Raw genomic sequence first — 24,348 nt, 5'->3', positions numbered from 1 at the left:
CATGAATGCACTTTGACACCAGATTCTCAGCCCTGCTCGAGCGCTCTGGCACAGCAGGAGCGGCCATTCCCTAATAACACACGGGTTTGCAACTCTTGTGCAAAGCAACACAAATTGTCTCTCTCCTCCTGCAGACCATGGTGTCCAAATCAGTCCCTGCCCTGCTGGTGCTGCTCCTCTTCCACTTCCCACGGCCTGTGGTGATCAGTTGGGATGAGGATGCAGAGCTGGGCAAAGAGGGCCTGGAGCAGGCTACCCCAGAGGCACCCGAGCCTGCCTGGGGACCCCTGCTCTGGGCAGCCGTGCAGCAGGGGCCCTACTGGGCTGCTGCTGAGCTGCTCTTCCTGCCTTTCTTCCTCTGCCTCAGGCCCAGAAGGGCGGCCATGAAGCAGAGAGCAGCAGCCCGGAGAGCTGAAGAAGAGGCCAGAAGGCGCAGGATGGAAATGGAGCAGAGAAGGCTTCGGGTGTCTGGGGAACACTCCCGGGTTTCTGGGGAACACTCCCGGGTGTCTGGGGAACACTCCCGGGTGTCTGGGGCTCTCCTGGCCCCGTTCCCAGCCCAGGTTCCCGGCGTTCAGGAGCTGCCCTGGTGCCCGGGCCCCGCGACATCGCCTGGGTGCAGTTGGAGCCCGAGGTGCAGGCGGGCGCCGCCCACGAGGCCCTGCAGGGCTTCAGCATCACCCAGAGCAGCGCCAGGAAGATCTCCTGTGCCAAAAAGGGACCCAGTTTCCCACCCAAATCCCCTCTCTCCATCCCAAATCCTTCTTTGTGCATTCCAAATCCTTCTTCTTTCACCCCAAATCCCCTTTGCCAGCCCCCAGGGATTTTGGGGCTCCAGAGGGGTTACTGGGGTTTTTCCCAGCATTGTACCCAGGGTCTCTCTGCAGACATTGCACCTGGAGCTGCCCCAAATAAACCCCAAATAACCCCAAATTTTGGGACTGGGGGCGGGGGGGGGGGGTGGTGATTCTAAAATTCGGGGTTTGGGGGTGTTTGACCCCAACTTTGGGAATTGGGGGGTTTGATCCTAAAATTTTGGGGTTGTGTGGGATTGATCCTAGAATTTTGGGTTTGGGGGATTTTGACACCTCAGGGTTTGGGGATTTTTGACCCCAAACTTTGGGAATTGGGGATGTTTGACACCCCTGGGTTTGGGATTTGGGGGTTTTTGTTCCCAGGATTTGGGGTTTAAGAGGTTTTTTTTTCCCCAGGATTTGGGGATCAAGGGGTTTGACACCCAAACTATGGGGATGAGGAGGGTTGGACACCTCAGATGTTTCAAACCCCAGGATTTGGGGTCAGGGGGTTTTGGCCCCAAAGTTCGGGAAATGGGGGGATTGATCCCAGGATTTGGGGCGATTTAACCCCAAAGCTGGGGGGATCAGGGGGATTTGACACCCCAGGTTTTGGGATCGGGGGGATCTGACTCCAAAGTTTGGGATTGGGGGTTTAGACCCCAAACTTTGGGGGTTGGGGGTGTTTGACACCTCAGGATTTGGGATTTGGGGGTGTTTGACCCCAGACTTTGGGAACGGGGGGTGTTGGACACCCCAAATGTTTCAAACCCCAGTATTCGGGGTCAGGGGGATTTAAATCCAACAGTTGCAAATTGGAGAGTGTTTGACACCCCAGGATCAGGGATTTGGGGGGTTTAAGGCCTAAAATTTGGGGTTCGGGCTGGGGGGCAGGGGGGGAGGTTGAGATCCCAGAGTTTGGGTCTGGGGGTGTTTGGCCCCCCCCCGTGTTTGAACCCCCAGGATTTGGGGTCCGGGGGAGTTGACCCCAGGATTTGGGGTGTTTGACCCCAATGTTTGACCTCACCTCGGGTTTGGGGTCGGGGTTGAGATCAGGGACATTCCCTGGAGCCAGCGGCGGGATCGGGATCGGGAACGGGATCGGGAAGCGGAACAGGAACGGGGAGGGTCCCTGAGCCAATGCCGGACCCCAACCCCAGGGAGAGGCCCCGCCGTAGTCCCGGAATGGCCCCATCCCCACAATCCCGGAGCCCTCCCCAGGCCCAGCCCCTCCCCGGCCGCTGAACTGAGCCTCCCTCAATCCCAGCCCGCCCCGATCCGGGCCGGAGCCATCCCCAGAGCCTCCCCCATTCCCGACCCGGACCCTTCCATCCCTTTTTGGGGCGGCTCCTGCCGCTCCCCGCCCATTTCTGGGGGTTCCAAAGGGCCCCGCGGACCCTCCCCATTTTGGGGGTGTTGGGGGGGCCCCAGGGCCGCCCCGAGGGCCGAGGGGGGATCGAAAGCCCCAAACCCGAGGGGCTCCTGGGGGTGCCCAGTTCCTCCCGTCCCCAGCCCGAAACAGATCCTGGCCAATCAGAGCGCGGGGCGCTGATGACGATCCCGTTGCCGGGCAGACACTCGGCGCACTGGCCCCGCCCGGCGATTTCCAGCGAATCAGCGCCCGGCTCGGCTGTGACTCATCGGGTGCCGGGCAGAACCCAGCGCCTCTCACAGCGCTGGCCAATCAGAGACTGCGCGGGGCCATTCCCAGCCAATCAGAGCGTTTGTCGCTGATGGCTCTCAGTGTCCAGGAGCGGAATTTGGGGCGGGGGGCGGTGACCCCGGCGATGGGGATGGGGCGTGCGGGGGCAGCTGGGGCCGCACTGGTGGCACTGGGGGCGCTGGGAGCCCCCCCGGCCGCGGGGGGAGCGGGGGGCACGGGGAGAAGGGGGGCGGGGGGGCCCCAAATTCAACCAAAGGGGGGTCGGGACCCCCAAAGGGAGCAGGAGGGGCCTGGAACCCCCAAAACCAAGCACGGGGGAGGGGATTGGGGACTGGGGGAACGATGGGGAAGGGGCGGGAGAGCGGGGGGAAGAGGGGGATGGGACCCCCAAATTGAGGTGGGAGGGAGCTGTGGAGTGGGGGAAACCCCCATCAAATCCCATTAAAATCCCATAAAAATCCCATTAAATTCCACTCAATTCCCAGTAAACACCATTAACATCCTATTAAAATCCCATGACATCTCATTAAAATCCCATAAAATTCCATTACAATCCCATCAAATTCCATTAAAAGTCCATAAAATCCAATTCTATTAAAATCCTACTTAATTCCTATTAAAATCCATTAAAATCCCATCCAATCGCATAAAATGATCCCAAACCCACACAAAATTGGCCCTGAATTACCCCCCACACACACGGCCCTAAAAACCCAACAATGTGAAAAATACCCCATATTATCCCAAATTTACCCTGAATAAACCCAGAAAAAACCCCAAATAACCCCAAAGGCACACAAAGAACCCAAATCCCCCAAATGACCCTAATCCCATAAATGACCCCAAATCCCATAAATGGGATTGGGAGAGGGGAGGAGAGGGGAGGGAAAGGGGGAGTGGGACAAACTGGGCGAGGAAATCAAACTCTGCAGTCAGACAGAGCAGGGATTTGTGTATCCAGCGCTGGGAGCGAGGGGGATCTCTCTGGCAAAAACCCACTCGGTCTCCTTTGGCCTTCAGCTCCATTTTAAAAGTCACAATTACAACACTTCATTAGCATAGTCACATTTGCATAAAGCTGTGTCCCGGTTTTACAGCCGTGTGTGGCTTCAGCGCCTGCGTCCGTTCCTCCTGTGGCGGCCCTCAGTCTTCTGGTGCTCTTTTGATGAAGGCTTCTGTCGTCCTCCTCACGCTGGAACTTTTTACCTGGACCATCAGCCCATGCCTGGTGCTCCTTGTTCTTCAGTCTAAGCTGGTCTGAGCTGATTTTGCCCTTTGCAAGCTCTGTTCAAACTTGCTCTCTCGCTCTCGGTGCGTTTGTTGTGTCGCTGGCTCTGCTCTCTCTCTTGCTCTGCTGCCTCGCTGGCTTTGCCTGCATGTGAAAAATGCATGTATTTTATGATTGGCTTTTCGCAAATATTAAAATGAATATTATATGTCTGCTGTTAGAAAGTAATGCTGTATTAATTCTCTTAAGTACTGTGTTAAATATTTATGCATCCTGGATGAAGTGTATGAATATGCAACAGGCTGTTGTTTTTAAGGGTTCATCCTTTGTTAACGGGTGTCCTTTTTCGGGCTCGTGCTGCCAAGAAAAAGGTACCCGGACCTCCATAACCCTTTCTCTCTATTGTCTCATATTGTCCTAATTCAAATTGTCCAAATTACTATTACTCTAATTGCATTACTATTTTTATAACCATTTTATTACTATTAAACTTTAAAATTTCAAAATCAAGTGATTGGCGTATTTCACACTGCACATCTCGCTCCAGGGCTGCTTGTGCTGAACCTTTCCTTGCACAGCCCTGAGGATTCCCCCAGCCCGGGCTCCCAGCAGCTCCAGGCCCGGCCAGGAGGAGCAGCAGGGCCAGGGCTGGCCGGGCGTCCCCCCAGATGTGGCCCCCGCTGGTGGCACAGCCGGACCCTTGGGAGGCTGCCTCAGGCTTTATTGTCCACCAGCATCCCAGGAGGGAGCAGAAAATCCTCCTGCAGACGCTGATGCCGGAGGCTCCCAGCGCTTCCTTGTCTCCGGGAGCTTCTGCCAAGCCCCAGTGAAACCTCGGTGCCACATTGTTCCACAGCCTCACAACGCTCTCCTGGCTCCCGTGAGGTCCCTCTGGGTCCCGCTGCAGCCTTGGCTCCATCAGGGTCTCCTGGCTCCATCAGGGTCTCCTGGCTTCCATCAGGGTCTCCTGGCTCCATCAGGCTCTCCTGGCTCCATCAGGGTCTCCTGGTCTCCATCAGGGTCTCCTGGCTTCCATCAGGGTCTCCTGGCTCCATCAGGGTCTCCTGGCTTCCATCAGGGTCTCCTGGCTTCCATCAGGGTCTCCTGGCTTCCATCAGGGTCTCCTGGCTCCATCAGGGTCTCCTGGCTCCATCAGGCTCTCCTGGCTTCCATGCTGCTCCACTCTGTCCCAAGGGGCAAGCGTGGCTCAGCTTTGGAGCCCTGCAAGATCCAAAGGTTCCCCCCAACAAACACCAGCCCAGGGACCCCCAGGATATTTGGGCTGAGCTCCCGCTGCCCAGGCACCTGCATGGAACCCAAGTGACCGCTGGGACTCCATGGAATGTCCTGGGACAAACTGTCCCTGGTCAGACAGGGGTGCCATGGAACACAGGTGCCACTGGGACACGGACACTGCCCATGGAACCGAGTGTCCATGGGGACAGAGCCGGGCCTGATGGAACACTGGAGAACATTGTCACCCCATGGAATCTCATGGAACCAGGTGTCCATGGTGACACTGGAGAACATTGTCACCCCATGGAATCTCATGGAACCAGGTGTCCATGGTGACACTGGAGAACATTGTCACCCCATGGAATCCCATGGAACCAGGTGTCCATGGTGGCACTGGAGAACATTGTCACCCAATAGAATCCATGGAACCAGGTGTCCATGGTGACAGAGCCGGGCCCAATGGAACCTACTGGAACACAGGAGAACATTGTTACCTGTTGGAACCCGGGCCGCTGAGAATTTTGGCCTTTCTGAGCTGACAGACACTGACCCCCAAGAGAACACTGCATTTGACCTGAGGCTGTGGAGAAGGCTTCCAAAATGGAATGATGGAACTGGGATTATGGGTGTGGAGTTTGAATAGAAGGGTGTAATATCACATGGTGGACAACTTGGAGTTTAAGGTTTTAGAATATAGTAATATATATAAAGCAAGATGGAGGTTTTAGGGTGGAGGCTGATCCTTCTTCTCCTTCTCCTTCTCCTTCTCCTTCTCCTTCTCCTTCTCCTTCTCCTTCTCCTTCTCCTTCTCCTTCTCCTTCTCCTTCTCCTTCTCCTTCTCCTTCTTCTTCTCCTCCTTCTTCTTCTCCTCCTCCTCGTCCCTTATGTTGGGCACGGATGATTGGTTATTGGGTTAAAAGGAAAAATAATTTAGGTGTCATTTCTTAATTGGACAGTTTATCCTCAAAAGACCTTGCAGAGAGAGAGATGGGGCTCCATTTTTACCTTGTTAGCGAAGTGCTGCAGATCTCACAGCTTGTGAGACTGTTCTAGAGACAAGAGTTAATGAACACCTGAGTCCAAACAAGAAATGCTGTCTTGGGATTTCATCCCGACCTTGGCAGAAAAGAAGCAAAAGAATTGACTGTTACCCCACGGAATCTCATGGAACCAGGTGTCCACTGTTTCACTGTGCAGCCTCAGAGAGTGGTGAGACCATTGTGGCACCATGGAATATCCTGAAACCACGGCTCCCATGTGACAAACCTGGGCTTTATGAAACCAAGGAAACCGCTGGGATGCAATGGAATCTCAAGGAGCCAAGGGTCAACTGTCAACACATCAGCTTCTCAGGAAACCAAGGCAAACACTGTGACACAGAGAGGGGCCTCATGGGACCCAGGAGACCATGGTGACACCGTGGTGGGATCTCATGGAACCAAGTGTGAATTGTTACAGGACCCAGGAGACCATGGTGACACCGTGGTGGGATCTCATGGAACCAAGTGTGAATTGTTGCAGGACCCAGGAGACCATGGTGACACCGTGGTGGGATCTCATGGAACCAAGTGTGAATTGTTACAGGAGCCAGGAGACCATGGTGACACCGTGGTGGGATCTCATGGAACCAAGAGCCCAGAGTTTCACGGCTCAGCCTCATGGAGGGCTGGAGACCATGGTGTCCCAAAGGGAACACATGGAACAAAGGCTCCTTAGTGACACAGCAGGGTCTCATAGAACCAAGGACACTGCTGTGATACAATGGAATCTCATGGAACCAAGGTCCAGCTGTGGCAAAGCTGGGCCTCATGGAACCAAGGACACAGCTGTGATGCAATGGAATCTCTAGGATCCAAGGATCAATTGTCAACACATCAGGTTTTTATGAAACCAAGCAGAACATTGTGACACAGTGGAATCTCATGGGAGCAAGGCTCTGCTTTGATCAAGTGGGGCCTCATGGGACACAGGTGCCACTGGGACATTGTCAGGCCTGGTAGGAACAAGACACCACTGTGGCAGACCAAGGCCTCATGGGACCTAGGAGAGCCCTGTGACACAATGGAACCTGATGGAACCAAGGGCCCATTGTGACACGGCAGGGTCTCCTGGAACCCCTGTGCCACTGGGACATTGCCAGGGCTCGGGCAAGCAAGGTTCCACTGTGACAAAGGCAGGCCTTGTGGCACCCAGGAGACCATTGTGGGACAATGGAATCTCATGGAAGCAAGGCCCCATTGTGACAAAGCGCGGCCTCATGGAAGCCCAGTGCCACTGGGACATCTCCAGCCTTGGAGGAAGCAAGTGTCCATTGTGACACAGCACAGCCTCAAATCACAGGAGAGCAGAGGGATGCCATGGAATCTTGGGGAACCAAGTGTCAATTCTAAAAACAGCGAGGACTCATGGAACCCAGGAGACCATTGTGATGCTGCACTTTGTCACAACGGGGCCGTGCTTCTATGAGGATCCATGGGCCCACCATGTTCTCCTGGGTTCCAGGAGGCCCCGCTGGGTCACAATGGCCCCTTGCTCCCACGAGCCACAGCACAGTCCCTGTTGCCCCTGGGTTCTGTGAGGCCCTGCTGCGTTCACAACTGACACTTGCTTCTATGAGATTCCATTGCGTCACAGTGGCCCCCATGTTTCCATGAGGTTCTGCTGTGTCACAGTGGACACTGGGTTCCAGAGGAGCTGGCAATGTCCCAGTGGCACCTGTGTCCTGTGGGCCCCACTTTGCCAAAGCAGAGCCTTGGCTCCATGAGATTCCAGGCTGTCCCAATGCTCTGCTGAGTTCCACGAGGCTGTGCTGTGTCACAATGGACACTGAGTTCCACCTGCCCTGGCAATATCCAAGTGGCCCCTGGCTTCCATGAGGCCCCGTTGTGTTTGCAGGTGACACTTGGTTCCCCAAGATGTCATTGTCACACCGCTCTCCTGGGCGCCCTGAGGCCTTGCTGTGTGTGAGAAATGACCGCTACTTTTAAAATTTTTAAGGTTGATTCAACCTTGAAAAAAATGACAACAAAGGACTGAAACAGGAGAAATCACAGCACTGGGAGCCCTTCCCCACCCCATGCCTATCAGCCACATGGCTCCTTCACAAATTGCCTGCTCCTCCTTTTAGGCTTTTGGTGTTGCACCAGGTAATCCTAGCTCCACCCAAAGTCTGTCAGGTAACTCTTTGTGGCCGTCCATTGGTGGAGAATGCTTTCTTGCACCCTGACTGGAGAGCAGGTGTTGCCATGCCTGCCTTCCAGTGACAAACCTGCCCTCCCCAAATGCCCCAACCACCAAGGCCATTACAAGGGGAGGGGAAAGAGGACTATGGGGGACAGATGACAATAACATCACTACACATCTTAACACACACATAGTATCTATCTCCTCACTGTGAGACCCAACTATGACATTACTCATCTGTAACACTGTGCAATAATGGAGCCTTGTTCCTAGCAGACCTGGCAATGTCCCAGTGGCACCTGTGTCCCATGAGGCCCCACTTGGTCAAAGCAGAGCCTTGGCTTAACAACTGACCCTTGTTTCCTTGAGATTCCATTTGTGAAAAACACGTTCACTCTCCTGTGAAAATGTACAAAGTTTAATAAGGGACAATGGGAGGCCAGGACCGTGGAGCAAAGGTTATTACAGCCGGGTGCATCTTGGCACTCAGCCAGGAGCACCCTGTTACCTTCGGGGACCCCCTGAAATACCTTTCCCCTTACATCAGCCTGGTGCATATTCATAGAGCCTCATGCATATCCATAAACTACTTTACATATTCCAGGAATGATTTTACATGGCCCCTCCTTGGGTCTGCCTTTTCAGAGCATGTGTGTTTCTTGGCTGTGGTTTTGGCTCCTTCTCTTTATCACCTCCAGGTTTTGGGCCTTGGTGCACTCTGCCTTCAGACAGGGAGTGCTGATAGTTGGCAGATCTGTACAGGTGTCCTCATCCCGTGTGCATTGGATGTTATCCCATCCAAGCAGGCAGTTTAACACAAGCAGCTATTTCACTGAGCTCAATTAACAACAGAAATAAAAACTATATCTTTAGAACAAAGTTACTTTAACATCACACATATAAAATCCATTTTAATATTTGCAAAAAGCCAATATTATGGTATTTATCTATAACAGGGTGAAGGAGCCCTGGCCCAGGCTCTGGCCCTGGGGGACACGGGGACGCTGCCGGGGGGTCCCTGTCCCCCTGTGCCACCCCCAGGGCCCCGGCCCCCCGTCCCCGTGTCAGGCTCTGGGGTCGATCTCATGGAACATCCTCTGGGGGAGGCTGCGGGGCCGGGGGCGGGGGGACCCGGGGGGACAGGGGACCCCGCTGTGCACGAGCAGGGTTGGACTGCTCTGGGGGGAGCTGTGAGGGGGCCGGGGCAGAGTGACCTCCCCAGTGACCTCACACAGCCCCCGTGATGTCACACCACCCCCGTGATGTCACACAACCACTCTGTTATGTCACACAACCTCTATATGATATCATTCAGCTGCTATGTGATGTCACACAGCAGTTTTGTGATGTCACAGTCACCCTGTGTGATGCCTTCTTTGTGACATCACACAGCTGCTCTGTGACTCTGTGTCACAACCCACATTGTGATGTCACAGAGCCGCCTTCTGTGATGTCACAGCTAGCTCTGTGCTGTCACAACCCCCTCAGTGCTGTCACACAGCCCACTCTGTGCTGTCACACAGCCCCTTGCTGCCATCCCAGCTGCTCTGTGGCTCTGGGACAGAGCCCCAGAGGTGCTGCTGTGACACAGCCCCCGCGGGGACATCCCACAGCCCCGGCCAGTGCTGAGCCCCTGGGAGCTCTGTCTGTGCCCTGCTCGTGTCCCTGAGGGGCCCTGGCAGTGCCCCAGCCCTGCTGGGCTGTGCTCAGGAGCTGCTCCTGGCCAGAGCTGTCTCTCTGCAGCTCTGCTGCCCTTGCCAGGAGCTGCCTCTGGGCCAGGAGCCCGGCCCAGCTCAGCAGCACAGACACAGCACAAGGACTTTAATCACCCTCTGGGCTTTTGCTGCTCTTTGCATCACACCCAGTCCCTCAGAGTGGGCTCAAAGACTTTTCAAGAGCTCACAGTGAGATTGAAATACTGAAGTTTCTTGTACTTTAAAGAGATCCCTGTGAGGGACAGCACTGAGAAAGTGTCCCCGGGTTCCAGGGAGAGCAGAACACTGGAGGCACTGATGGCAGCTGGGGACAAACAAGGCAAAGGTGTCTCTGGTGCTGAGCAAACCTGGATTTGTTTCAGGAATGCAAAGGGCCAAGGCCTGAGCCCCAGGGCCTGGCCAGGCAGATCCTGTCCCTCCCTCCTTGCTCAGGGCTCTTCCCGGGATGGGCCCTGGCATGTGGGGATGGGCAATGCCAAGGGCAGGAGCGTGGGGCGGCCCCTGCCAGGCTGCTGAGCAGGGACAAGGAGGCAATGAGGCCCCAGGCCTGCAAGGGTCACTTGTCCCCTCCTGGCTCAGGCCCAGGGCCAGCAGCCATGGCCAAAGTGCTGCCCAGGTTGGCTCTGTCAGGGCTGTCTTGCAGCTGCTGCCCATCCCTGTGCCCTGTGCAGCCCAGGCTGTCCCACGGTGTCCCTGCCCTGGCCTCTGTCCCTGCAGGCTCTGGGCATCCCCCGGCTGCCCCACCTGGCTGGGCCCTTCCTTTGCTGACAGCTCTGCCTCCTGCCTGCCCCTGCCTGCCCACACAGAGCCTGGGGCTGCTCCAGGCTCCTGCTGGGGACGTGCTGCACCACAGCCCTGCCCTGACAGGGAAATTCCTTTCTCCTGGTGCCACTCTGGGCCTCCCCAGCTGCCCTTGGCGTTGATTCTTTCTCTCTCTGGCTGTTTTCCACTATGTCAAAAGGATCCACCAGCCCTGAAATCGCTCTTTAAACACTCTCATGGCTCTGCTCCACTGTCCTCAGTCTCCACCCCACTGAGCACAGAGCTCCTTTGTCCCTATACAGTGCTCATGTTCCCAAGGCCTCCAAACCCCTCCTTGGGACATCTCTGGGCCCTCTCCAAGGTGTTTCCAAATGAAAACATTCGGCTCAGAGTCTAAAGAAATCACCAGAGGAAAGGGCCAGCCTGACCTGTCCGTCCTTGCTACTTTTGTCTGGGAGCAATCCTTGGATATACAGAATTTGGGAGGCCAAATTCTAATTTTGGCCATGGTCCCTGGACAAGAAGGCTGGTTCTTTTCCATAGGAATGAAGGAACAGAGCCCCAGTGTTTCAGGGGCAGATGAGAGGTGACCACTAGAGGCCAAGGCCAGCCAGAGCTGGCAGGTTTGGTTTTGTGAGATACCCTTGCATAGATGGAATTATTTTAGGGAGAGTACCCATTTTGGCAATGGGCATCTGAAAAGTCAGACAGATCTTTTCCATAGCAAGGAAAGCACAGAGCCCCAGTGCTCCAGGAGCTGATGAGAGGCAGCCCTTGACATGCCAAGATCAGCCAGAGCTCTCAGGTGGGCCCTGGGAGGCCAAGCCAGCCAGAGCTGTTCCATGTTCCCTGGGTTCCATGGGGCCCCACAGTGTCCCAATGGTCCCTTGCTTCCATGGGGCCCTGAGGTGTCATAATGCCCCCTTGGTGACACCAGGCCCTGAAGGTTGGAATGGTCTCCATGGTTCCATCAGGCCCCACAGAGCCACAATGGTCTCTGGGTCCATGGAGCCCCTCTGTGTCACCATGGCCCCTTGGTTCCCTGGGCTCCAGTGGGGCCACAATGATCCCCTTGGTTCCATGGGCTCCAGTGGTGCCACAATGATCCCCTTGGTTTCATGGGCTCCAGTGGTGTCACAATGATTCCCTTGGTTCCATGGACTCCAGTGATGCCACAATGATCCCTTGGTTCCCTGGGCTCCAGTGGTGCCACAATGATCCCCTTGGTTCCCTGGGCTCCAGTGGTGCCACAATGATCCCCTTTGTTCCCTGGGCTCCAGTGGTGCCACAATGATCCCCTTGGTTCCATGGGCTCCAGTGGGGCCACAATGATCCCCTTGGTTCCATGAGGTCCCCACAGTGTCCCATGGATCTCCATGGGAAGGAAAGAACCCAGCCCCGCTGTTGCAGGCGCAGCCACCAGAGGCCCAGGCCAGCCAGCCTTGACAGTACTGGCAGGTTTTGCCTGGGAGCAACCCTTGGATATTGAGAATTTCAGAGGTGGAATCCCAATTTCAGACATGGACACTGGAGGAGAAGGATGGTTCTTTTCCATAGGAAGGAAAGCACAGAACACCGTTGGTGTCTCAGGGGCAAATGAAAGGCGGCCATCAGAGGCCAAGGCCAGCCAGAGCTCTCTGTCCTGGCAGCTTTTGTCTGAAAGCAACCCTTGGATATCGGGAATTTGGGAGGTGGAACCCCAATTTCAGCCATTTCTGCATGGATAAGAAGGACGGTTCTTTTCCATAGGAAGGAAAGCACCCAGCCCCAGTGTTTGGACAGCAGGGGAGAGGCAGCCCCCAGGAGCCAAGGGCAGCCAGACCTGTCTGTCCTGGCAGCTTTCACCTGGGAGAAATCCTTGGATGTATGGAGTTTTGGAGGGGGAATCCCAGTTTTGGCCATGGTCAAGATGGGTGTTTTTGCCCATAGGAAAGTAAAGCACAAAGTCCAAGTGTTTAGGAAGAAGATGAGAGGTGGCCACCCTCAGGCCAAGCCAGCCAGCCCTGTCTCTCCTGGCACCTTTTGTCTAGGGGCTTTCCTTGGACATTGGGCATTTTGGAGGTGCAATCTCAGTTTTGGCTGTGGGTGCCTGGACAGGAAGAAGAGTTCTTTTCATAAGGAAGGAAAGCACCCAGCCCCAGTGTTTCAGAGGCAGATGAGGGCCAGCCCTCAGGAAGCCAAGGCCAGCCAGACTTGTCACTCCTGGCAGCTTTTGTCTGGGAGCTATCCTTGGATATAAGGAATTCCAGAGGCAGTTGCCTAGTTTTGGCCATGAGTGCCTGCTTGAGATGGAGGGTTTTTTCCCACAAGAAATAAAAGTGATAGTGGATCCCTGGAAAATGTTAAAAATAGTCTTTGAAAATATTGGGCTTTGTGTTTTCTCAGGTCACTGCACCTGCCTAAGCAGTATGATAAAAGATATAATTGTTAGATGTGGTGATTGTGTAGTAATTAAATAGAATTATTATATAACCATAAGAAGAATCTATGTGAGAAACTATGTTGGAAATTTAAAGGGGGCTATGTTTAGCTGAAATCTGTTTATACAATAGAAGAATATAAGTTTAATAATTACATGAAAGTTATGTAATGATAGAGTATAAAACACGTTCACCTCGAATGTGTGGTCGGAATCAGATTTGGGTGGAAACTACCCCGATTCCCAGAGCTCTTGAATAAAAAGCACCGCATATAATCGCTGATGGGATTATGTGTTTCTGAACGCTAACATTTTGGCGATCCCGGATGGGACCCTGCGGGTGCTGCTGAGCGAGTTTCGCGACTCGACCGCGCTCCAGCCGGCACCGAGGGATTCTCGGGGAGCTCGATCGGCCGCGACCGCTTCTGCCGCTCGCCACGTCCCCGGGAGAAAGGTAAGGTGCTTTTTACTTTGGTTTGGGTGCCTGCCAATGAGACGCAGCGAAAGCTACGCTTGGTTGGGCTAAAGGAATTCCTGCTGGTACAAGCCCAGGCGCCGTTCCATAAGACAATCGCGAGAGTGTTGCGGGTTCGGCAATTTGTGGAATATTTGGAATGGAGAAACTTAAAGGGATTTTGGGCAGCAACACCTCTATCCCGCAATGTTCTCCTTTGGGGTGCTTATTAGCACATTGGAAACAGGGTAATTTTGGGGAAGAATTACGTAAAGCTAAGTTGATTGATTATTGTAATATATGGTGGCCAGGATATGCCTTGGAGTATGGTGAAAAATGGCCAAAATACGGGACTCTGCAATATAACACTATTTCGCAGTTTATGTCGTTTTGTAAACAAGAAGGAAAATGGGATGAGGTTCCGTATGTTGATTTGTTTTTCTATTTACGGGCAAAGCCAGAATGGCAGGATGAATGTGGATTAATGATGGTTAAAACATCTGCAAGCAATAAGTGTGGGGTTTGTGAGGAACGTTGTTTAGAACACTTGGCATTGAAAGAAAGCCTGAGTAGGGAAAATTATACAGATATTGATTTACAGGTAGCTCCAATAGGAACAAGAGAACCTAACCCTATCCCACCTGTTCCATCTGTCCCTATCCCACTGCCTGCTCCTACCCCACCTAGTCCTGAACCGGTCTCGTCTAGTACACCCTTCCCTCTTTATTCTCCTCTCCCATCGTCACCTGATCCCTCTTCCTCGGAAGATGAGCAAAACCTAACTGTGGCAGGAAGGAGAGAGAGAGAATCAACGATGGGGTAGTCCACAGAACCAGGAGTCGGTCTAACCTTGCCCCAGTTATGGATAGAAAAGACATAGGCAGACAAAAATGGATTGTAATTGCCCCCTTGCGACAAAGTGTAGGAGTGGAAGGGCCAGTATTTATAAAAGTGCCTTTCTCTCCTGCAGATTTAGTTATTTGGAAACAATCAGCCAGAATTCATAGAGAAAATCCTGATAAAATGGCATGAGTATTAAAAATGGTTATAAAAACCTCAAAATCCTGACTGGGATGACATACAATAATATGTATAATAATATTATATATATATAAAATTATATATAGTATAATAATATATCTAATATATATCTATATATAATATATTAATATATCTAATATATTAATATTAGATACTTTGATGGATTCTACTGAGAAAGAGACGGTACTTAAGGCAGCCAAAGAAAGGGTAAGACAGAACATCAGAAATGGATTCGTAACAGGGAATTTAGATGAGAATTTCCCAATTGAGGATCCAAATTGGGACCCTAATTTATTTTGCGGTATGGGGAGACTACGGAAATATCAAGAGTGGATCCAAATAGGAGTTCAGAATGCTGTGCCCAAAACTATAAATTGGTCTAAACTATACAAAGTTCGACAGGAAGGAATCTCCCACTGCGTTTTTGGAGAGGCTTAAGGAGGTAGCAAGAAAATATACAGATCTCCAAATGGACACAGCACAAGCAAAGGTTCAGCTCGCTCTCATATTCTTGGGCCAGTCACAGGACAATATTCGTAGAAAATTGAAAAATTAGAAGGGGAAGAACGAAGGAATTTGAATAAGCTACATGAGGTAGCCTGGAAGGTATATAACAATCGCGAAAGAGAAGCTACTAAAAGGCAGCAGCAGAATCTGTTGGCAGTAATACAAGGAAAAGGGAACCCAAATTTCAGGGGATGTAACAGGAATAGTCAAAATAGGAGACCAGTCAGGCAGGGGTTAAACCTAAATCAATGTGCGTATTGCAAGCGGGAGGGGCATTGGAAGAGACAATGTCCAGACTTGAACAACCAGTTTCACCAGGGCAATCAGTGCCAGCAGGTTACCAAGGGGATGGTTTTGGGGGAGTATACCAGCTGACTAGACACAGAGCCAGTAGAACAAGTTAAGGAACCTGTTATAAATAAACAATTAGGACATAAAGAAGTCAAATTTCTAATAGATACAGGAGCTACTCACTCGGTATTGAATGATTTGCAAGGACAAATTGGGGACAAGCAAACAACAATAGTCGGCGCTACAGGGAAAGAGGAAAAACGGCCATTCTTGCAACCCCAAATTTGTGTTTTGGGAACAAAGTTATAACACGAATTCCTATACGTACCTGAGTGTCCAATTCCGCTTTTAGGGAGAAATTTGCTAGCAAAACTTGATGCGGTAATAACCTTTGAAAATGGGGAGCTTATAATGAAAATATCTGAATCAAAGACGGGACAGATATTAATGATCAAAGAAAAACCTGTTCCCTCTATCCCTAGGGAGGTAGGAGATGCAGTGATTCCCTCTGTATGGGAGACAGATATACCAGGGAAATCTAAATTGGCACAACCAGTGCATGTAGAGTTAAAAGAAGGGGCGAGGGCTGTACAAGTCAAACACTATTCCATAACACCAGAAGCACGGCAAGGAATAAGTAAAGATTATTGAGAAATTCTTGAAATACCGAATTTTAGAAGAATGTGAACCAGAATTTAATACACCAATATTCCAAATAAAGAAGCCAGATGGTGAATATAGATTAGTGTAGGATTTGGGAGCAATAAATAAAATAACAAAGGACATTTCTCCAGTGGTAACAAATCCTTACACATTGCTAACATCCGTAAAGGAGATATATAAGTGGTTTACTGAAATTGATTTAAAAGATGCCTTTTTCTGCATCCCCCCTTGACAAAGAAAGTAGGAAACTGTTTGCCTGTGAGTGGGAAAACCCAGGGAATGGGAGAAAGACCCAACTCACCTGGACACGATATAAGAACTCGCCGACCCTATTTGGAAACCAACTGGCAAAGGAGCTGGACATTTGCACCGAGAGTGGGCAAGTACCAAGAGACCAATACCTGTTGTTGCAGTATGTTGATGATATACTAATAGCTACAGAAGAAAAGCAACCTGTATAAAGGTAACCATTGAGATTTTAAATTTACTGGGAATGGGAGGTTATAAATATCCAGAGGAAAGGCACAAATTGCCCAACAGACTGTGATCTCCTGGGATGTGAAATTTCACAAGGGCAAATGAAAACTAGGCACTAACCGTATCCAAGCCATTTGTGCTATTCCAGAGCCCCAGAATCTACATGAGCTGCGAGTCTTCCTCGGGATGGCAGGATGGTGTCGCCTGTGGATCATGGACTGTGGACTGATTGTGAAACCCCTGTGTGAAGCTCAGAAGATGCAGCCATTCACCTGGGGCAAGCCACAGAAAGAAGCCTTCCTAAAATTAAAGGAAGCACTGACAACTGCTCCAGCATTAGGCTTACCTGATCTGTCTAAAGATTTTCAGCTGTTTGTCCATGAAAGGCTGTGCCTAGCACTAGGAGTCCTGACCCAAGGTCTGGGAAGCTGGAAAAGGCCGCTGGGCTACTTTTCCAAACAACTTGACAGCATAAGTGCCGAGTGGCCTCCATGTCTGCGGGCAGTCGCAGCCACTGTGATGCTGATACAAGAAGCCAGGAAGCTCACGATGGGAAGGCACATAGATGTCAATGTACCACACATGGTAACCACTGTCTTAGAGCAGAAGGGGGGCCATTGGCTATCCCCAAGCAGGATGATGAAATTCCAGGTAGTCCTGACTGAGCAGGATGATGTCACATTAAAAACAACCAACCTTTTGAATCCAGCTTTGTTCCTAGGTACCACAACTGAGGAAGGCCCATTAGAGCATGACTGTGTGGAGGTAATAGAGTACACCTACTCAGCAAGAGAAGACCTGAAAGACGTCCCACTAGAGCAGCCAGAGTGGGAGCTGTTTACAGATGGGAGCAGCTTCGTGGAAAACGGAACCAGATACGCTGGATATGCAGTAACAACAGTCAGTACAGCAGTGGAGGCAAAGGCATTACCACCAAATACATCTGCCCAGAAGGCAGAACTGGTTGCTTTAACCAGGGCACTAGAATTAAGTGAAGGGAAAAGGATAAATATCTGGACTGACTCAAAATATGCTTTTGGAGTGGTGCATGTACACAGAGCACTGTGGAAAGAAAGGGGACTATTGTCCTTCTCAGGGTATGCACATTAAACATCAGGATGCAGTCCTGCAATTGATAAAAGCAGTACAAAAACCTGAACAAGTGGCAATCATACACTGCAAAGCACAGCAATCAGGAAACTCCAAAATCTGTGAGGGAAATCGAAAGGCAGACTGGGCAGCCCGACAGGTTGCTAGAGAGGTGCAAACAACAATGGCATTGATACCTTTAAAGCTTAATGTATCCCAATTCAATTTGCCTCCAGAACCAAAATATTCAGTAGAAGATGAGAGACTGGCACGTTTGCTAAATGCACAAAAGAATTCAGAGGGATGGTGTGTGACTGCACAAGGACAGATAGTGGTACCCCCTTGAAAATGAGAGAAGTTCTACAAATTAAACATAATGAATGTCACTGGGGAGCAGAGGCATTGGTACAATTGCTAAAGCAGAGTTTAATTTTGGTACGGATGTTAACAATGGCAAAATCAGTGTTGTCAAAGTGCGATATCTGCTTGAAAAACAACCCAGTGGCTGGCGACAGGCACACCTAGGAAGAATTCGGATAGGAATAGAGCCAGGAGACTATTGGCAGGTAGATTTCGTAGACTTACCAAGAACTCGAGGATACAAATACCTGTTAGTGGGGGTTGACACATTCTCTGGGTGGCCAGAAGCCCTTCCCTGTCGCACCAACCAAGCAAAGGAAACAGTAAAGTGGTTACTACAGGAGATTATTCCCAGGTTCGGGGTGCCCCTAGGGTATCATCAGATAGGGGGCCCCATTTCATAGCTACAGTAGTAAGAGAGGTAAGTAGATTGCTGGGGATAACTTGGAACCTCCACACACCGTGGAGACCCCAGTCGAGTGGACAGGTAGAGAGGATGAATCAGACACTAGAGAGGCAAATCAGTAAAATATGCCAAGAAGCCAAATTGCAGTGGCCCCAGGCTTTGCCAATAGCACTGTTGAGGATTCGGATAAAGCCTAGGAGTGGGATGTCAGTCAGCCCTTATGAGATATTGCATGGGAAACCATATGAATCTCCTGAGCCTAACCCTAATGTGCACGTCACAGGAAAGCAGGAAGTGTATAATTATGTTCTGTCTCTCGGGAAAACTTTAGCTCGGCTCCGGAGCATCCTCGTGTGGAATAGACCGCTGACTCTCGAGAGCCCAGTTCATAACATACATCCAGGAGACGAGGTGTACATCAAGAACTGGAACGAAGAACCGCTGAAAGAAAAGTGGAGTGGGCCCCACCAGGTACTGCTGACCACCTTTACAGCAGCCAAAGTAGCCGGCGTGGACCCCTGGATTCACTACAGCCGAGTGAAGAAAATCCATCCTGGATCACGGACTGTGTAAACTGTGGAACCAACAAGGCTGCAGATAAGATGTGTTTAATCACTTTGAGAAAGCTATCAGTAATTGTGCCAATGGTATGGTCATTAATGTCTTTGGGATGTGGAATGCAAAAAGATCAACTAAACACTTTTCATTCTAGAATGAAGAGAGAGGTACAAGCAGAAACACAGGTGATAAAGGTTTCTAATGCAGTTTGGGCTGAGAATGTAATGATTGGATTAGTCAAAGACTTTGCCAAAATGCAAAACACCTGTAGAATAACTGCCTGTATACCAATACCAAAGGGCAGCAGGAGATCCAGTAAATTGGGGAATCACAACATCAAAACTACCTGAAATACAAAAGAACAAAACAATTGCATGCAAACAGGTACCCGAATCGAGGCAAGTAATCAAGGAAACTTGGGAGAAAATAGGAACATGGATGAAACCCATGGGCCAGAAAGACTGTATTCTAAGTGATGGCACACTAGGAACCCCTATGGGAGAATCAGCAGGCATCACACAATGGCAATGCTATTTGCCACACTATAAAAAGATTACAGAAAATGTTAGAGAAACCACTCTGGTATGGAAGTGTGAGGCCAAGGATCAGAAAGATCAGACAGAGCCTTGGGACAGTGCGTGGTCTGTGAGTATCCTTCAAAGATTCCAATGTATGGCAAACACCCCTTGGTGCATTAAGTGGGAAGGCTCCGAGAATGAAACAGATCCAGCAGTAACAAACACTGCCACCAGCAGCAGAACGAGGGCAGACCAAGTAAGTTGGTGGGCATGTAATAAAACTTATGACTGCACTTCTGATGATGCAGAGATAAAGCAGATGCCACCCCTGGCAATAGCCCTACAAACTGGCTGTGCTTGCAGAGGGATCAAACATAAACAAGGCAGAGGGAATTATAAAGCAGTTGTAGGATGTACCAGGAGTACAGTCCGAGGTCCAGGACAATTTGTATGGGCAGCAAGCGATGGCACCTGGACAACACATCTGCCTGTAGATGGGAAAGTAAAGGAAATTACTTTAGGCCTCCCAACCTCATGTCCAATTTGGAAAAAGTCCCCATTTAACGGAAAACATGACCTTGTGCAGATAAGAGCAAGAAGAGAAGTTCTAGACAATGAAAATCCAGATGACACTTGGCAAGAACCCTCTGGTGGAGTGAAATTTGGGTGGGCCCTAGAGTCTTTGCTTGGTCCTACAGCAAACTATAAGAGTAGAAGATGCTGTACAAACTTACAGGTCAGGTAGATAGACTGGCAAGAGTCACCCGGGAAGGATTTAAAGAATTAAACGTACAATTACAAGCCACCACAAAAATGACTTTACAAAATCGATTAGCCTTTGATTTGTTACTCCTGAAAAAGCATGGAGTATGTGGATTTTTAAAGGGACGGGTTGGTCATTGCTGCGTTCACATCCCAAATGTAACTGCAGATGTAGAATATGACATCAATCAGTTGAAACAAAGAGAGCATGAAGCACAAGAAGAGCAAAAGGATTTGACTACGACCTGGCTAGGCAAAATCTTTAAAGGGTTAGGGTGGAATGTGAGTTCACGGATTAAATCTGTCATTGAGAGTGTGATAATCTTACTAATTGTATTCTTAGCAATTTGGTTAGTTCACAGCATCTTAAAAGGAGAGATACAGAAGAAAACATCCTGGAACCAGAAGATAATAAAGGCACTGACACGAGATCCACGCCCACCATCTTCTGGTTCTCCAGTTCGTGACAGCATCCACGACAACGTTTACATCAACCATGGACTTGAAGAACGTCAAGAATAAATTGAGAAATAAAGGCCTGTATCAAGTGAAAACATTTACACCTATAGTGAAGTGAAAATGCTTTCAAAGGGGGGAGAATGATAGTGGGGCCCTGGAAAAATGTCAAAAATAGACTCTGAAAATGTTAGGCTTTGTGCTTGCCAGATCATGTGAAATTGCCCCTGCGTAAGCAGAACATGATAAATGATATAATTGTTAGATGTGATGTTTGTTTAGTAATTAAATATACTTACTGTATAATCATAGGAAGAACCATGAGAAACTATGTTAGAAGTTTGAGGGGGGCCACAAGGAGCCCATGCTTGGCTGAAATCTATGTATACAATAGAACAATATAAGTTTAATCATTAACATGAAAGTTATGTAAGGATAGAATATAAAAACATGTTCATCCCAAACCCATGTCGGAGTCAGATTTGGGTTGGTACCCCTGACACCCAGAGCTCTTCAATAAAAGCACCTGCATATAATCATTCTGGTGATTATGTGTTTCTGAACGCTAATATACCCAGTAAACTGTTAAACCCTTCCCAGCTGCTGTGCATGAGGCTCTATGAATATGCACCAGGCTGATGTAAGGGGAAAGGTATTTCAGGGGATCCCTGAAGGTAACAGGGTGCTCCTGCCTGAGTGCCAAGATGCACCCAGTTTACATCTTCCAAGAACTGTTTAGCATGGCTCTGCCCTGGATCTGCCTCTTTAGAGCATGCAGATTCCTTGGCTGTGGTTTTAGTCCATTCTCTTTATCACCTCCAGGTTTTGGGCCTTGGTGCACTCTGCCTTCAGACGGGGAGTGCTGATAGTTGCCAGATCTGTACAGGTGTCCTCATCCTGGGTGCATTGGATGTTATCCCATCCAAGCAGGCAGTTTAACACAAGCAGCTATTTCACTGAGCTTAATTACCAACAGAAATAAAAACTATAGAACAAAGTTACTTTAAAAAACAGTCCCAGACCATATTTGATCCCAGTCTGTGTGGTCCTGATCCATATGGTCCCAGTCCCTGGGATCCCAGTCCATACAGTCCCAGTCCATATTTGATCCCACTTCAGGCTATCCTGGTCTGGAGGGTTCTGATCCACAGGATCCCCATCCATGTGATCCCAGTCCGTATTTGATCCAAGCCCATATGTGATCCCAGTCCATATTTGATCCCAGTCTGTGGGGTCCTGCACACACTCCCTGGGTCTGGAATTCCAGTTCCCAGCCAGGAAAAAATGTTCCTGCCCTTGAACTTCCTTCCTATCCCCTCAACAAATTGCAATAAAATTATAAACAAAGAAATAATAATTGAAATTAAATAAATTATAATAAAAATAAAATATAAAAATCTCAACTCTTCTTTACAATGATTCAACTCCAACAATGACTCAACTCCAACCAACAATAACTATTACTATAATATTACCAATGCATATAAATAAACAAATTATATATCAGGAAATACCTTTTGAAAATTTTAACTCGATGACTAATGTACTTTAGATAAAATTATCTAAAGAAACTACCATGCAATCTAACACATCTTAGTTAAACAATTCATATTACAAATATACTAAACACAAAACCAAACACCAGTACAATTTCTCAGACATTTCAACCAAACAATTAAACTTTAATAACATCCTTAAGTACTCTTGAAAAATTAAAATTATTTTTAAAACATTAATTGTGTGCAGGTGGCTTTATTTTGATATTGGTTTTTGGATTGTTTGGGTTAGATGATTTAAAAATGGGATTTTTATAGGAATTGAATCAGCTGAGAAGGTGGCACTCTGCAAACAGAAATGACTGAAAATGAACGGGACAGAAATCAGTAACTCTGAAAGTTTTATTTGCTATCAAATACATCCCACACACCCAGCCCCACACAATCCCCATCCCATTGCTCCAAATTGGGATCCCACTTCTCCCAATCTCCTTCCAACTCCATCTCAACTTGACAGCTGTGGAATGGAGTGAGTTTGGCCTGGGATTGAGTTTTTTGAGGAAGGAACAAGCAATCTGAGGTGGAATTGAGCCCTTTCGGGTTAAAATTCAGTTATTTTCAGTGGAATTTGAGTGGTTTTGAGGGGACTGTTCCATCCCTCCGGACTTTTGGAGGACAGAGAGATGGAGAAGAGAAAAAAATTCAGGCCAAACCAAAGGAGAAGCAGCCAGGAGTGTTCCCAACATGGATCACAGGGAATGTGAGTGACCAGGGCTGTGCCCAAAGTGCCTCCTCCAGTGGGGGATGGAGCTGCAGCAGCGCACGAAGCTCTTCCTGCACTCGGGGCACTCGCAGGGCTTCCCTTACCGGTGCCTCCGTTGGTGTCGGGTCAAGTGAGAGCTGCAGGAGAAGCTCTTCCCACACTGGGGACACTCGTAGGGCCTCTCCCCAGTGTGGATGCGCTGGTGAAGGACGAGGTGGGAGTTGTACTTGAATCCCTTCCCACAGTCGGGGCATTGGAATGGCCTCTCATCTTTGTGAATCCAATAGTGCCGGAGGAGACTGGAGCTGGTCTGAAACCTCTTCCTGCATTTATCACACTCGTAGGGCCTCTCCCCAGTGTGGATGCGCCGATGGGTGACGAGGGTGGAGTTACGCTTGAATCCCTTCCCACAGTCGGGGCATTGGAAGGGCCTCTCCTCTGTGTGACTCTGATAGTGTAGGAGAAGATGGGACCTGGTCTGAAACCTCTTCCCACACTTGGAGCACTCATAGGGCCTCTCCCCAGTGTGGGTCCTCTGGTGGCTGATCAGGTTGGAGCTCTGGCTGAAGCTCTTCCCACACTCCCCACACTCGTAGGGCCTCTCCCCAGTGTGGATCCTCTGGTGGCTGATCAGGTGGGAGCTCCAGCTGAAGCTCTTCCCACACTCCATGCACATGTGGGGCTTCTCCCCATCATGGAGCTGCTCATGGAGCACCAGATCCGAGCTCTGGCTCCATCTCCGGCCGCCTTCCCGGCCCAGGCTGCCTCTTTCCCCCTCACATCCCTGCCATCTGCGTTTGCAGCCCCTCCTCGTGCGGCATCTCCGGGCCTTTTCCTCCCCGTTGGCTTCCTGCGCTGTGGAGCCGCTCAAAACGGCCTCTGCCACCAGGTTCTGCCGCGGGCATTTGTCCTCCCTGCTCTCCATGCTCAGCTCCTGCTCTGGGCGAGGAAGGACAAGGACAGCATGGGATTTGCCTCCCTGCCACAGGCAAGGGCAACGAGATCCCCCCAGGCCATCTCTGGGGACGCACTGCCTCCTCTTGGCTCTCCCCATTTCGGGATGCCGGGGCTGTTTGGGCTCCCGGGCTCCCTTCTCCCCTCATTCTCTGCTCTGGGCTGCAGCGGCTCCAAGGAGTCCCCCCTGCCCCTCTCCAGGCTCTTGAGGCTCCCGCCAATGGCGGCGCTCCCCCCTCTCTGGCCTCCCCACTTTGGCCTCCTGGGGCACACAGGGCTCTGCTCCTCCAGGCTGCCTCTGCCGGCAGCCGCCACCGCCACCCCCCGATGTCCCCCCGAGGGGCCTTTTCCGCTCAGCTTTGGACTTCTCCATTCTCCAAACATCCCCCCAAAAACCCAACCCACGGACCCCCCGGGATATCCGGGCCGGGCTCCCCCTCCCCGCTCACCGGAGCCATGGGGGGGGCGATGATCCCACAGGTGGGGGCTGCGAATTCAGGCAGGGATCGAGACCGCGAGGCTCCCGCAGCTCAGCCTTGATCCGCCCTTGTCC

The 24,348-nt window shown here is 50.5% G+C and overlaps 2 protein-coding genes across 2 annotated transcripts in view; one reads left to right on the top strand and one right to left on the bottom strand.

Annotated features, from left to right (window-relative positions):
- LOC143696054 (uncharacterized) overlaps positions 1-24,348 on the top strand; it is a 569,411-nt gene that overhangs the window by 287,427 nt on the left and 257,636 nt on the right. The gene's annotated exons all lie outside the window — the stretch shown is intronic.
- The window catches only part of LOC143696055 (uncharacterized), a 224,075-nt gene that overhangs the window by 24,825 nt on the left and 174,902 nt on the right, over positions 1-24,348 (bottom strand). The window contains 1 exon segment of the mRNA XM_077191261.1: positions 22,946-23,494. Coding sequence (XP_077047376.1) covers positions 22,946-23,494 — 549 coding nt within the window.

This window comes from Agelaius phoeniceus, chromosome 28 (assembly GCF_051311805.1).
Source record: "Agelaius phoeniceus isolate bAgePho1 chromosome 28, bAgePho1.hap1, whole genome shotgun sequence".
Classification (NCBI taxonomy): domain Eukaryota; kingdom Metazoa; phylum Chordata; class Aves; order Passeriformes; family Icteridae; genus Agelaius; species Agelaius phoeniceus.
The sequence above is the reverse complement of the archived record's forward strand: the minus strand, read 5'-3'. Positions and strand labels throughout refer to the sequence as shown.